This window comes from Prinia subflava, chromosome 11 (assembly GCF_021018805.1).
Source record: "Prinia subflava isolate CZ2003 ecotype Zambia chromosome 11, Cam_Psub_1.2, whole genome shotgun sequence".
In the NCBI taxonomy this organism is placed as follows: Eukaryota; Metazoa; Chordata; class Aves; order Passeriformes; family Cisticolidae; genus Prinia; species Prinia subflava.
In genome coordinates this window covers 24676289-24687684 of record NC_086257.1, presented here as the reverse complement: position 1 = coordinate 24687684, position 11396 = coordinate 24676289, and the positions used below count along the sequence as shown (strand labels likewise).

At 52.1% G+C, this 11396-nt stretch overlaps 1 protein-coding gene across 2 annotated transcripts; it reads right to left on the bottom strand.

Moving 5' to 3' along the window:
* Window positions 1-460: 460 nt before the first annotated feature.
* SLC33A1 (solute carrier family 33 member 1) lies at window positions 461-10791 on the bottom strand. Of its 2 annotated transcripts, XM_063408502.1 has the most exons (6): window positions 9970-10788; window positions 5697-5887; window positions 4925-5109; window positions 4404-4521; window positions 3445-3660; window positions 461-1744 (listed from the first exon to the last, which is right to left on the bottom strand). In XM_063408502.1, exons 1-6 carry the CDS (start codon window positions 10691-10693, stop codon window positions 1577-1579), a joined length of 1602 nt encoding a protein of 533 aa, XP_063264572.1. In that variant the 5' UTR covers window positions 10694-10788; the 3' UTR covers window positions 461-1576. The 2 variants fall into 2 exon arrangements, with proteins under 2 accessions (XP_063264572.1, XP_063264573.1); XM_063408503.1 differs by lacking the exons at window positions 4404-4521; window positions 5697-5887 and having other exon boundaries at window positions 9970-10791.
* Between the last annotated feature and the right edge of the window lie 605 nt (window positions 10792-11396).

The window sequence follows — 11396 nt, the reverse complement described above, 5'->3', positions numbered from 1 at the left end:
ACAGGATGCAATTAAAGAAGCAGCCCGTGGTTCCAGTGAGGAAACAGAACTGAAGTGCCTCACAGAGTTAATGCAGTGGGGATGGTGGGACAGGGACTGAAAGGTGCTGATATCTGATAGATTTCTGTTGATGTTGTTCTTCTGCAGAAGGGAAATTGGAAGACATTCAGCTTGGGCAGTAAAACCCCTGTGATTTCACTTAGCAGGAGTGGTTTTGCTGTGCCTGAGGCAAAGTGTGAGCTGTGTCCCTCAGGGAGGGTGCAGAGGACAGGAGGCAGTGTCCTTTTCCAGACCCCTCCCTGCTCCTGCTGCCAACAAGACCCTTTGTACACCCAGCACCCCCAGGGCACTCCAAAGGTGGTATTGGGTCACTTTTCCCCCAGAACACAGCAGCAGAAGATCCCAATCCCTCCCAGCCCAATCCTTCATATCGTGACACAAAACATGGCAGAGAACCTCGTGCACCTTTCCAAGGGATGTTTAATAGTTTTCCTTTTTAATACCAATGCTCCATAGGCCCAGCGGGGTCCGAGCGCCCCTCCAGCCCCTGTGGGTCCCTAAGGCACTCAGGACGGAGCTCAGAGGGAGAAATCCAGCGGGAATGTTTCCACCACATGGCACCAGCAGTGAATTCTGCAGCAGCTCTGCCACGGGACTGCGCCCCTTTGATTTGTGTGAGGGCAGTCCTGCAGCAGCTCCCTGGGAATTTGGCAACTTTGTCATCACCAGCTCACTCTTGTCACCCCCGGCTGGGGGAAGTCTCTGTGCTCCCACTGCTTTTGAGAATGAATATTCAAATTTTAGTAATACAGTTTGGAAAACCAATGGATTGGTTTTCCTCTATCAACTCACCCTTCCAAGGGCCCATGTGCCCTCCCTTGGGAAGCACCTCCAGTTCCAGCTGCAGGACTCAAGGCTCAGAGGATTGTGCGTTACTCCAGTCCTACCTTACAGAATTTGCCATCAAGAAAGTACCTTGAACGTAAATCAAACTGCCTTGCAACAGCGGAAATAAATTAAACAAATGTAATTCGCTTATAAAAATATTTTCTTATAAATCTTTAAAGCTTATAAAAGCCAGAAAATACATTTAAAAGAATCTCTGGAACATCTTATCCTTTGTGGCGTGGTTACAGTTCAGAAAGTGAGAAGAAGCAAAGCCCACAGACACCTCACACGGATCTTCCCACAAGGAATTCCGTAGTACCATGCTTAACCTCCAAGTCAGAATGCCTCGGGCATCCTCCCCCGGGTCAGCTGCCCTGTCAGATCATTTCTGTGAGAAAATAAAAGCTGGCACTCAGCTGGCAATGCTGCTGCCTCTACAGGCAGGGCTGGAGGAGCTTTCCCAGAGGCGCCCTGTGGGGTCAGGGGTAAGCATGGAGCACGGAGGTGCTGCTTTAGCCACTCCTTTCTGAACTGACCCTGTGCGTGGGGAGGGCAGCGGTGCCACACACGGCCCTGCCTCGGCCACACGGGTCCTGCGTGGCACCGCGGGTCCGGGGTGCTGAGTATGGGATATGTCTTTGTAGTAAAACCAAAACCACCTGGCTGGTCCATCCAACACCTAAGTGCGTCAATTGTTCCTCTTGCACTTCCACGAGGACTGTCCCTCGTCCTGCAGCTTTTTGAATTTTGGTCCGAGGAAGAACCACCAGGCGAAGCCCAGGATGACGCAGACGATGGACTCCACGTAGTAACCGTCCAGGGTGGTGACACAGGAGCCCCCGGCTGCTGTGCACAGCTACAACAGAGCACAGGTTAGTGCACAGGGCACAGGGCACACAGCACCCCACAGCACCCCACGGCACCCCACAGACACCCACGGCACCCCACGGCACCCCACGGCACCCCACGGCACCAGGGCCCGCCTGCTCCTGGTCATGACTCAATGGAGTTGTTTACTGTCAGTTCTTTCCTGTGCGGTTGGTCACGGAGGCTTTTGAGCTTGGCAGCAGCGTGCAAAGTAACAAACCAAGGACCAAACCTGCTCTAAACGTGTGGGAAATGGAGCACATCAGCCCAAAGGGCAAACTCCAGAAAACACAAACTGTCTGTGCTGGCCTGCAGTGCAACCACTGCTCCCAGTCTCACTGAAAAAGATGATTTTTTTCCCAGCCATCCATGTTGTGGGCTCCCCAGACCTGGAAGTGTCCAGGGCCAGGATGGACAGGGCTGGGAGCAGCCTGGGACAGTGGAAGGTGTCCCTGCCCATGGCAGGGGGTGGGACTGGACGGGCTTTAAGGTCCTTCCAATCCAAACCATTCCATGATTCTGTGATTCTGTATCTGGGAGAAACATGCCCAGGATAGTTTTGAACTGCAAGACAAACACCCAGCATTCACAGGGTGATTGTACAGGCCAGGATTGTCTCTGCTATTGTTTGGCTTTCAACCCTGCTCTAATCCCAGGATTAATCACTTCTCTGAGCTGAGGCTCCGCCAGCATTTTCATTATTCTGAGACATGTCAAAATCAGATTAGGAATAAGAAGGGAGTGGTGGTGGAATGTCACCAACCGGGAGGAAGAGAGAAAAGATCAGAGGAGTGAGGTGAAGGAGCAAGGACTCAAGCTCAGTAGAGGCTGAGACACAAGGAACCTCATTAGTGACAAGCTAATAAATGAGAGGTTGGGAAAGCATCTGCTGCAAAAGCAGTTTCTCCTCTGTACCAGCAAAAACTGCAACTTCAGATGAGTCATGCTGGACTCCAGAACACTTAGATCATTTACAGAATCTCCAGGTCCTAGAGCATCCTGGCATTCAGGAGTGCAATAAATCTCAGTCATGAGCACAGAGAAAAAACCCCAAACACTTCCACTCTTCAGCCATGTCTCATTTGCTGTGAGGAGGTGAATCTGAAATGTTGCTTTCCCAGCAGTTCTGTGTCCCGTTGTTTGATCTGTGTACAGCAAGTTCTTTGTTCTCTTCCACAGGGCTCCCAGAACTGGGCAGGCAGCCAGTCCCACTCGATTTCATGGGGAAAGTGGACACCAATATCAGAGAGCAGAGCAGCATCTTGGAGAAGGTATCAAGGCAGGCAGATAAGAGGCCTCCAGGGAGACAGGAGGAAGAAAAACCTACCACAGAAATGGAGGGCCCTGGGGGACAGAGATCCTGCCAAGGACAGAGCCCCTGACTGCACAGCTCCAAACCAAACCTAGAGCCTCCTCACACTGCATGAATGTGGCACCAGCCTGCTGCTTCCACCCCAGCCCAGCACAGGAAGAAAGGGCTCACTGCTCTGCAGCTGCAAACCCTGGGGAAGGGGCTGGGTATCCAGAGTGTGCAGGTCCAACAGGCTGGGGTTTATCAGACAGGAAAATGAGCTCGATCAGCAGGGATTTTTAAGCACAAGCTGTACATTGTGAAGGTTTCCAAAGGCACAAACATCCTGCAAGAAGCCATTAAATGGAGACATTGAGCAGTCCCAGCCCCAGGCTCACCTCTGCGGCCGCTGCCGTGGCACAGGCGTGGCCCTGGGCCCCCGCACACTCCTTCACCGTGAGGGGGTCCACCAGCCACAGGGCCACCGTGGAGGGCCAGTTGCCCCCCAGGTTGGACACGGTGTTGAGCAGGGTCATGTAGGTGCCCCCGATGAGCGGGTCGCTGACCTTGGCGTTGAAGGCCATGATGGCCACGTACATGCTGTACAGGGTGATCTGAGGGGACAAACACAGCCACAGTGTCCCCACAGCTGCCACCCCAGCACAAAGCCCTGCTGAGACACCCCCTGAACTCAGCAGCACTGGCTGGACAGCCATGGCAGCAGCAGCTCCTGCAGCCTGTCCCTGTGCTGACACAGTGGCCGTGCTGCTTGTCTCAAGTCGTGCTGCAGCAGAGGCAGCCTCACAAGCACTGGCATGACCTGGGATTCACACTGAAACACAATCAGCCAGCTAGAACAGCACCCAAGAACAACCCTTCTGCATTTCAAGGCGCCTCTCAAGGCACTGCATACACTTCAGTTCTGATCCAAACACCACGCTCTATCAGGTGCTTGTTTCCCCAGTCCTTGGATCAGATCCATGATGATGTTCCTCCAACAATCAGGTTGTTTTTTTCCTAGGACCAGGGTCACATAACAATTTATCTGCACAACCAGAGCATTCATCAGCGTGCCTATCAAGCTCAGACACAGTTCTGGGATTTCTCCAGCTCCTCTGTGCTTTTGAGCTTCTGAGCCTGGGGAAAAGGGAATCTGGGGAACTACACCAGACACGGACAACTAAAAGCAGCTCCACAGATGATGTCCAATGGAGCACAGGGAATAATGAGGAATAACACTGGCAAGAGTATTAGAAGTCAATCCTGCCACACAGCACAGGGTAGGCTTGGAGGGACTCCAGGGTGACCCAGGACAAGCCAGGGAACAGCATTTCCTTTCCCACACCATGAGTGTTACCTGGTGTAGAGCATAACTCAGCACCACCACAGCGTAGTAGTAGACAGGAAATCCCCCTTCATGCTTTACTTTAGGAGCCCACCACACCAGGAAAGCGAACTCCAGGCCAAGCAGCAACCTGGAGGGATGAGAGAGATGATCGGTTATTCCAATTATTCTTCCCATGTGTTTCCTCAACACAAGGCAACCACTGAACAATCACAGAGAGTACATTAAAATAGTTTAGTCTGAGCAGTTACACCTCTCTCAGCATTAGATATCAAGTATTTGAAAGCAGTGGTGTTGTTAAGTAGGAGCAGGAGAGCACTGCTCTCTTGCTGCTGTACATGCACACCCCAAGCACCTCATGCTCTGCTCCACACAGGGACACTGCATGAATCAGACAGTTCCACTCACTGTGACAATCCTGACACCCTTCCTTGCACCTGGAAGTCAGAGAGTTACACACAAAACCCTGCACGTGACCTGAACGCACAAATTGAGCACACAGATTACTGGGTGTCACTAAAATGAGGCTTTACCTGTAAGGCATTGCTTTGTAGAAGGTGTTCAGGGGCTGGGGGCCCGCTGTGTATTTGCTGATAACCAGGGGCAGGATGATCTGCAGAGGAACCATTGGAACTGCCAGCAGAGCCAGGTGCTCTTTGGGGACTCCCTCCTCCACCAGTTTGAGTCCTGTTACAGCATCTGCTGCTGAGAACCCAACCTGCAACGTCAAGGAGACAAAATGAGCTGAGGAGAACAGAATTTGGCTACAAATTCAATTTATTCCCAACCCAGTAAATTGAGAAATGGGATACAGGACAAGTCACTCCTGCCCCTGATTTGATTTCCAAATTAGTTCCACATGTTCCACACTTGCACACTCTCATTGTCATCACAGCCAAAACCATTCCAAGAACATTAAGTATCTCTGCCATTCATTCCTGTGCCTTCACTGCTCTTGACATCGTCCATGTCCAGCCAGGAGCCATGGAAACCCAGCTTGGACAGAGCTGGGGATTCTCAGCTAAAACCCCACATTTTCTGTCCTTTTAACTGCAGGCTACACAGCCTGTTTAAAAATGTACTTTAATACCACACTGCCACCAAACTTCTCTTCAATGCTTGTGTTAAACACAAAAGCTCACACAAAGCTTTTCTGCTGCACAGCCCTGCTCAGCACAATAAGGCATTTTGCTTAAATTCCATGTGAAGATTCACAACTCTAATGACAGCAAATAGCAAAACTAAGTTACATCCCTTCCAGACTCCGATGCCAGCATTTAAAAAATCTTAAATGTATTTACTTACTTTTGAAGTGAGGATCAAGAGACAGAAAGTAAGAACTGCTGGCATCTTGATTATTGAGAACAGCAGCTTGTATGTGTCAGTGATGCCTTTTGTTTCTTCCTTTGCTGGTATCAGCTCCTGGTTTTCCTTTTTCAAAAAGGCAACCAATGTAGTGGTAATTAGGAAGACAGCTCCCCAGAAAAACAGGAAATCTGGAGGGGAAAATAAAAATTTCTTGGTAGCAGCCATGATTGACAGTTGTAGAATATAAACCTAATAATCAAAGTGGAATAAAAACAAGCAGCAAAAGCAAACCACAAGCACAGAGCTACCTAGAGGGAGTGACACAGTTCTGCCCTCCTCTGAAAGGAGGTGTTTGCTGGAGCTGGGGCAGAGGAGCAGCAGCAAACCAGGACAGCTCCCTGCTGTTTGGTGGTTATTACCACAGTGAGCATGTTGGAGGAGGGACAGGAGCAAAAATGAACCTGTTGAAGGTTACACACACAACCATTACAGGCTGATAAAGGAGGAAAACCACATGCAATAGAAGACAGGGGAGAACCTCCAGAGGCAGAACTCCTTGCCAGGCAGTCAGGGAACCACCCTGTGCCTCAGCTCCACATCCCTATCTAAAATCCATCTCCCACCTGGAGGAAACAGGGATTGGGGAGTGTGAAGATGGCCTGAGGAATGTTTTCACAGAGTCCTCAGATTTGTCTGGCTGAAGTGGAGACTTGCCAGCATTCAAGTGCTCTGTTTTGAGCAGATCAGTACCTGCTAAATCATGGATGTGGGGCAGTAAAAAACCACCAAGAGAGTGATTGATTTAGTGAATGGTCAGTTCAAGATAATCCTATCCTCTGCCACAGAGGCAGGAAAGAACTCAGCCGTGAGCAGAGGCAGGACAGGAGCAGCCTTTCATCCTCCTGCTCAGAGCAGCTCCAGCAGCCTCTGGGAGCCTCTGGGAGTGGCAGGGCTGCTGAAAGGGCACAAAGGTTCCCTCAATTGTCGCCTGCTTCTCATGCACAGGAGGGGAACAGCAAGGACTGCTCCAGCTGTGCCCCACCATGCTCAGGGTAACAGAAAAAAGGCTTTTCACAGCATTTCTCCTACTTTTCCCTTTCCTAAAATAAACATGACCTCACAAGTAATGCTGTCACATTGCTCTCTCTCATAAAAAAGGTGCCCTAAACTGAGATCCTCAAGGAAAGATGCATTTTCTGACAGTCTCACTGAGCACAGCTGCTGGCTACAAAGGACGCAGAGGAGCAGTTCTCTAATAATAACCCTGAGCACTCTCACTGCAGTGAGAGACACACAGTGCAAGGATGGGATAGAAATAGCTCTGAGCATCATCACATGAGTGCTCCTGATCAGGCCAGCCCCGTCAGCTGCAGCACAGCACTGCAGGGGCTGCATCAGCAACAAAGCAAAGCAAGAAAAAAAGAAAAAACCCAGCATATATATATATAGTAGTTCAGACAAAAAAAAAAGGGTTTTTTGAGGCTGTAGGCAGTTTCCACAAAAATAAGGTACATTTCCTTTCAAATACAAGGAACCTCATTGACAGGCTACAAGCAAAAGAACTTTGAAATTAGAGTTTACATAAGGGATTTCAAGCACAAACTTTCTGGTGCCAGCACTGCTGCTTCCCCCATCCCTATTTTGTTTCTGCAGCTACACTGCTAGTAACAAAATAAACCACTGAGATGGGGCAAAACAAGTTTCTGAACTAGATCAGGGATAGAAAACAACCATGAAGAAGGTACCCAGTGGTACAGGTCCCACCAGCTGTACCTGTACAGGTCCCCAGGATCCCTCCCAGGGGAGGGGAGCCCCACAGTCCCTGGCACAGGTAAGTGGGGGTGGCCTCTAAGGGACACCTTTGTCCTGTGCTCACTCTTTCCTTGTCCTTCACGCTGGAACGGGCAAACCAGGCCGGAATCACAAACCCAGCAGGGAGCTTCCCCTGCCTTTAGAAAAACAGAAGTCACCCGAACAGCAAGTGCTAAACAAACCCCTGGATGTGCCAGGACCATCAGCCCACAGAAGGGTTTTTCCTGTTTCCTTCTCTGGCACTTCAGCCTGACACAGCCCAACACGGCCTTTGGCTTGGGGAATTTGATGATGGTTTTACATTTGTCCATATTATTTCCTGAAGTTAATGAGAACAATGAATGCTGCTGCTTCTCAACAACTCAGAGCTGACTTAGGATCACAGAATATCTTGAGTTGGGACGGATCCACAGGGATCATCCCAGCTCCTGGCACAAGACAAGCCTGGGAGTGCTGTCCAAGCTCTCCCGGAGCTGTGGCAGCCTCGGGGCTGTACCCATTCCCTGGGGAGCCTGGGCAGTGCCAGCACCCTCTGGGGGGAAGAACCTTTCCCTCATCTCCACCGACCCCTCCCCTGGCACAGCTCCAGCCATTCCCTCAGCGTGCTGCCCCTCTGGATCATGGAGTGTTGACTTGTTCTTTCCCTGGCACGGGGCTCAGCCTATGACAAAAGCGCTCAGAGATCTGAGCTGGCAGAAAACATTCACCTTTTCCAGCAGTGGAGTTTTCTGCTGTTTTACCTGCCCAAACCTGCTCATCACGAGCCTGTTACAGCCAGGGCAAGGACCAGTGAGCCCCCGTGCTCCTTGGTGAGCTGGTTACTCCTGCTGCTCTCAGCTGCTCCAGGAAACACCAAACTGTGCCAGACACACGACTGGGAAACAGAAATTTCTTAAGTTTTACCACCATATCCTGCAACTACAGCGTCAGTTATTGCTGTTCTTACTCCACCCACATCAATACTCCAGGGCAGGTTTAGGAGGTTGCATTGGCACTGTTTGGGTTGGGGATAGTATCTTTAAAAAACACCACTTTTGTAAGAGTAACAAATCCACTTATACAAACAGCCCTGAGAGGAAAAAACCCCAACCAACCAAAACCCTGGGCAGTGAGGGAAGCACAGCCAAGCCAAGCTCTCTGAACAGCAGTGCCTGCAAGTTGCATCAGCAGCAAAGACGTCAGTGTGCACTGCAGTGAGAGGAAGGGACACGCCAGCCCAGGAGCTGCACAGCTCCAGGGAAAGCCAGGAACCAGCTGGGACACTTGGAGGGGCACTCCGTGCTCCCTGACGTGGGCCACACACGAGGCTGGCAGCAGGGAGCAAAGAGCAGCACTAGTTAGCAGTGCTGAGAGCTGCAGAGAGCAGGCAAGCACGGCAGCCTTGGAAACTGCTGCCCTGATTCATCCCTGAGGAAGGGGCAGGACAGAAAGCAGAACTCCCTTCACACAGCAATCCCAGCCTGTTTGGGCATACCTGACCTCTGAGAGGGCACAGGCAAGGCAATCAGAGTGAGGGGAGAAGAGACTGGGACCATGAGGAGCTGCTCCCTCCTGCCAGGGTCACCCTGAGACTGCAGCCAGAAGTGGTGCCAGGATTTCCTGTCCTTCCTCAAATTTGCAACCAAACCAGGCGCACTTGAGGCATCTCCTGGGTGATATCCCTAACATAAACCACCTCACAGAACCTTTCTGAGAAATATCCCAAACCCCAGCAAACAGAAACATCCCTCCACTAACAGCTACTTATGCTCACCACACTCCATTTAACTTGCTAAAGAGAAAAAGCAAATCCTCCTTAATTTACTAAAATAAGGCCTTCCCTCAGAAACTGGCTACATGCTCAACCCTGAACACCTTCACTTCTATTCTTTGAAAAATATCATATTGGAAGAACCTTTTTTTTTTTAATTCCCCTGTAACTTCTTCCCAGATGGAGACTTTGGCTTGCACTTTTTTAAAGAGCAATCTAGTCCATGCCCATTAACTAGGAGTGAAAAAAGGAGTTCCTCCAAAGTGCTTAGATCAGCCAAGATAATAACAAGGCAGGTTTTCCACACATTTCAGCCCAGAAAAATCTGAAGTCCAGTGCATGTAGCAGTGGGCTGTGCCAGCCTCCGAGCAGGCTGTGCTCTCCCACGGGCCAAGGGACAAACCAAACCTGTTTGGTTGCCAGTGTCAAACCACAGAGGGCTCCAGGCTCAGATGCATCCTAAGGAAGATATAACCATTATTATTAGGGAAAAATCCTTCCCTGGCAGGGTGGGCAGGCCCTGGCACAGGGTGCCCAGAGCAGCTCTGGCTGCCCCTGGGTGCCTGGCAGTGCCCAAGGCCAGGCTGGACACTGGGGCTGGAGCAGCCTGGGACAGCGGGAGGTGTCCCTGCAGGGAATCTCTGAAGTCCCTTCCAAAGCGATGCATTCCCGGCTCCGTGGCAGCACAGCCGGGCTGCAGCGCCGTACCTGAGAGGGTGACGATGCCCCGCGGCTGCGGCTCGAAGCGCAGGTACTTGTTGCAGAAGGAGGCGGACTCGAGGGCCAGGAACAGGACGTTTCCCAGGAAATAGCCGGCCGTCTGCCCCACGGAGTTGCAGGTGGAGGCGTAGCCCACGTTCTCCCGGGACAGCATGGTGAGCGCCCAGCCGTCCACCGCGATGTCCTGCGTGGCCGCCAGGAACTCGAAGAGGAAGAAGGTGACGGTGAGGGCCGCCACGTCGGGGCCGCGGCCGTGGCCGTCGCCCAGCAGCGCGTCCACCTGCGTGGACATGTAGATCATGAAGAGCCCCAGCACGTACTGCGTGGGCACCAGCCACGACTTGCGGCGCCCGAAGCCCCGCACGTACACGGCGTCCACCAAGGGCGCCCACAGCAGCTTCAGGCTGAAGGGCCAGAACACGAAGCTGAAGAAGGCCTGGTCGGTGTAGCTGGCGCTCTTGCTCTGCAGGATGAGCGGCACGCTGCCCGCCAGCCCCAGCGGGATGCCCTGCAGCACGTACAGCACCAGCAGCAGCAGGATGCTGCCCAGCTCCGCGCGGTACCCCCGCGCCCGCGCCGGCGCGGGCAGCAGCGCCTCGGTGTCCCCGGGCAGCCCGTCGGGGGGCGGCTCGCCCGTCAGGTCCAGGCTGTGCCGGCGGGTGCCGGCGCGGCGCTGCCGCCCGCCCTCCTCGGCGGCGATGGCGGGCGCCATGTCCGGCAGCGGCCCCGGCGCGGGCGGGAACGGCCCGGGAGCGGCCCCGGCGCCGCCGCGCTGAGGGAACCGCCCCGCCCCGCGCGCCCCAGGCGTGGCCGCGCCCCATTGGTGCACTGCGAGTGACGTCATGCATAGCACCACCCCCTGACCCTGATTGACGGGCCAGGGCAGCGGGACCGGAACCGGGAACGGGAACCGGGACTGGGAACCGGGAACGGGAACCGGGACTGGGAACCGGGATCGGGAACCGGGATCGGGATCAGGGGTGTGAAATACAAAGTTGTGTTTCGTGTCAGGGAAATACAAAGAATCTGTGTAATTGTAATTGTAGAACACGCTCATGGGACAGTTATAAAGATGAGTTCTAATAAACAACCAAGGAAAGCATGCAAGAAGGATTTTGAACAAACTTTGCTTGCAATTACCCATTATAAATCTCAAGCTATTCTGTAATAAGAGTCTTTGAACTATAGCTTTAGAAGCTTGTTTTGTATTAAAGAATTTTAAACTGTAGTTTTAGAATGTAAAAAGGCTTTCTCACAGACTGGTAAAAAAACCCAAAACATCCTGGATACGGAAGAAAATACTTCAGCTCGCTGATTTATGGTTCCTGAAAAAGGAAAACTGAACATCACTATCAAAGACTGATAGACCTGGAAAATAAAAGCTGGACCCCACATCTGGAATACATATCCTGAAT

Excerpts from the sequence above, each read along its gene's own strand:
- SLC33A1 (XM_063408502.1), bottom strand. The coding sequence starts at position 10,693 with ATGGCGCCCGCCATCGCCGCCGAGGAGGGCGGGCGGCAGCGCCGCGCC. Across the intron at positions 5,888-9,969 it reads GGGCATCGTCACCCTCTCAG|ATTTCCTGTTTTTCTGGGGA; the intron begins GTACGGCGCTGC and ends TTTCCCCTCCAG. Across the intron at positions 3,661-4,403 it reads TGAGTTATGCTCTACACCAG|ATCACCCTGTACAGCATGTA; the intron begins GTAACACTCATG and ends TTGTCCCCTCAG.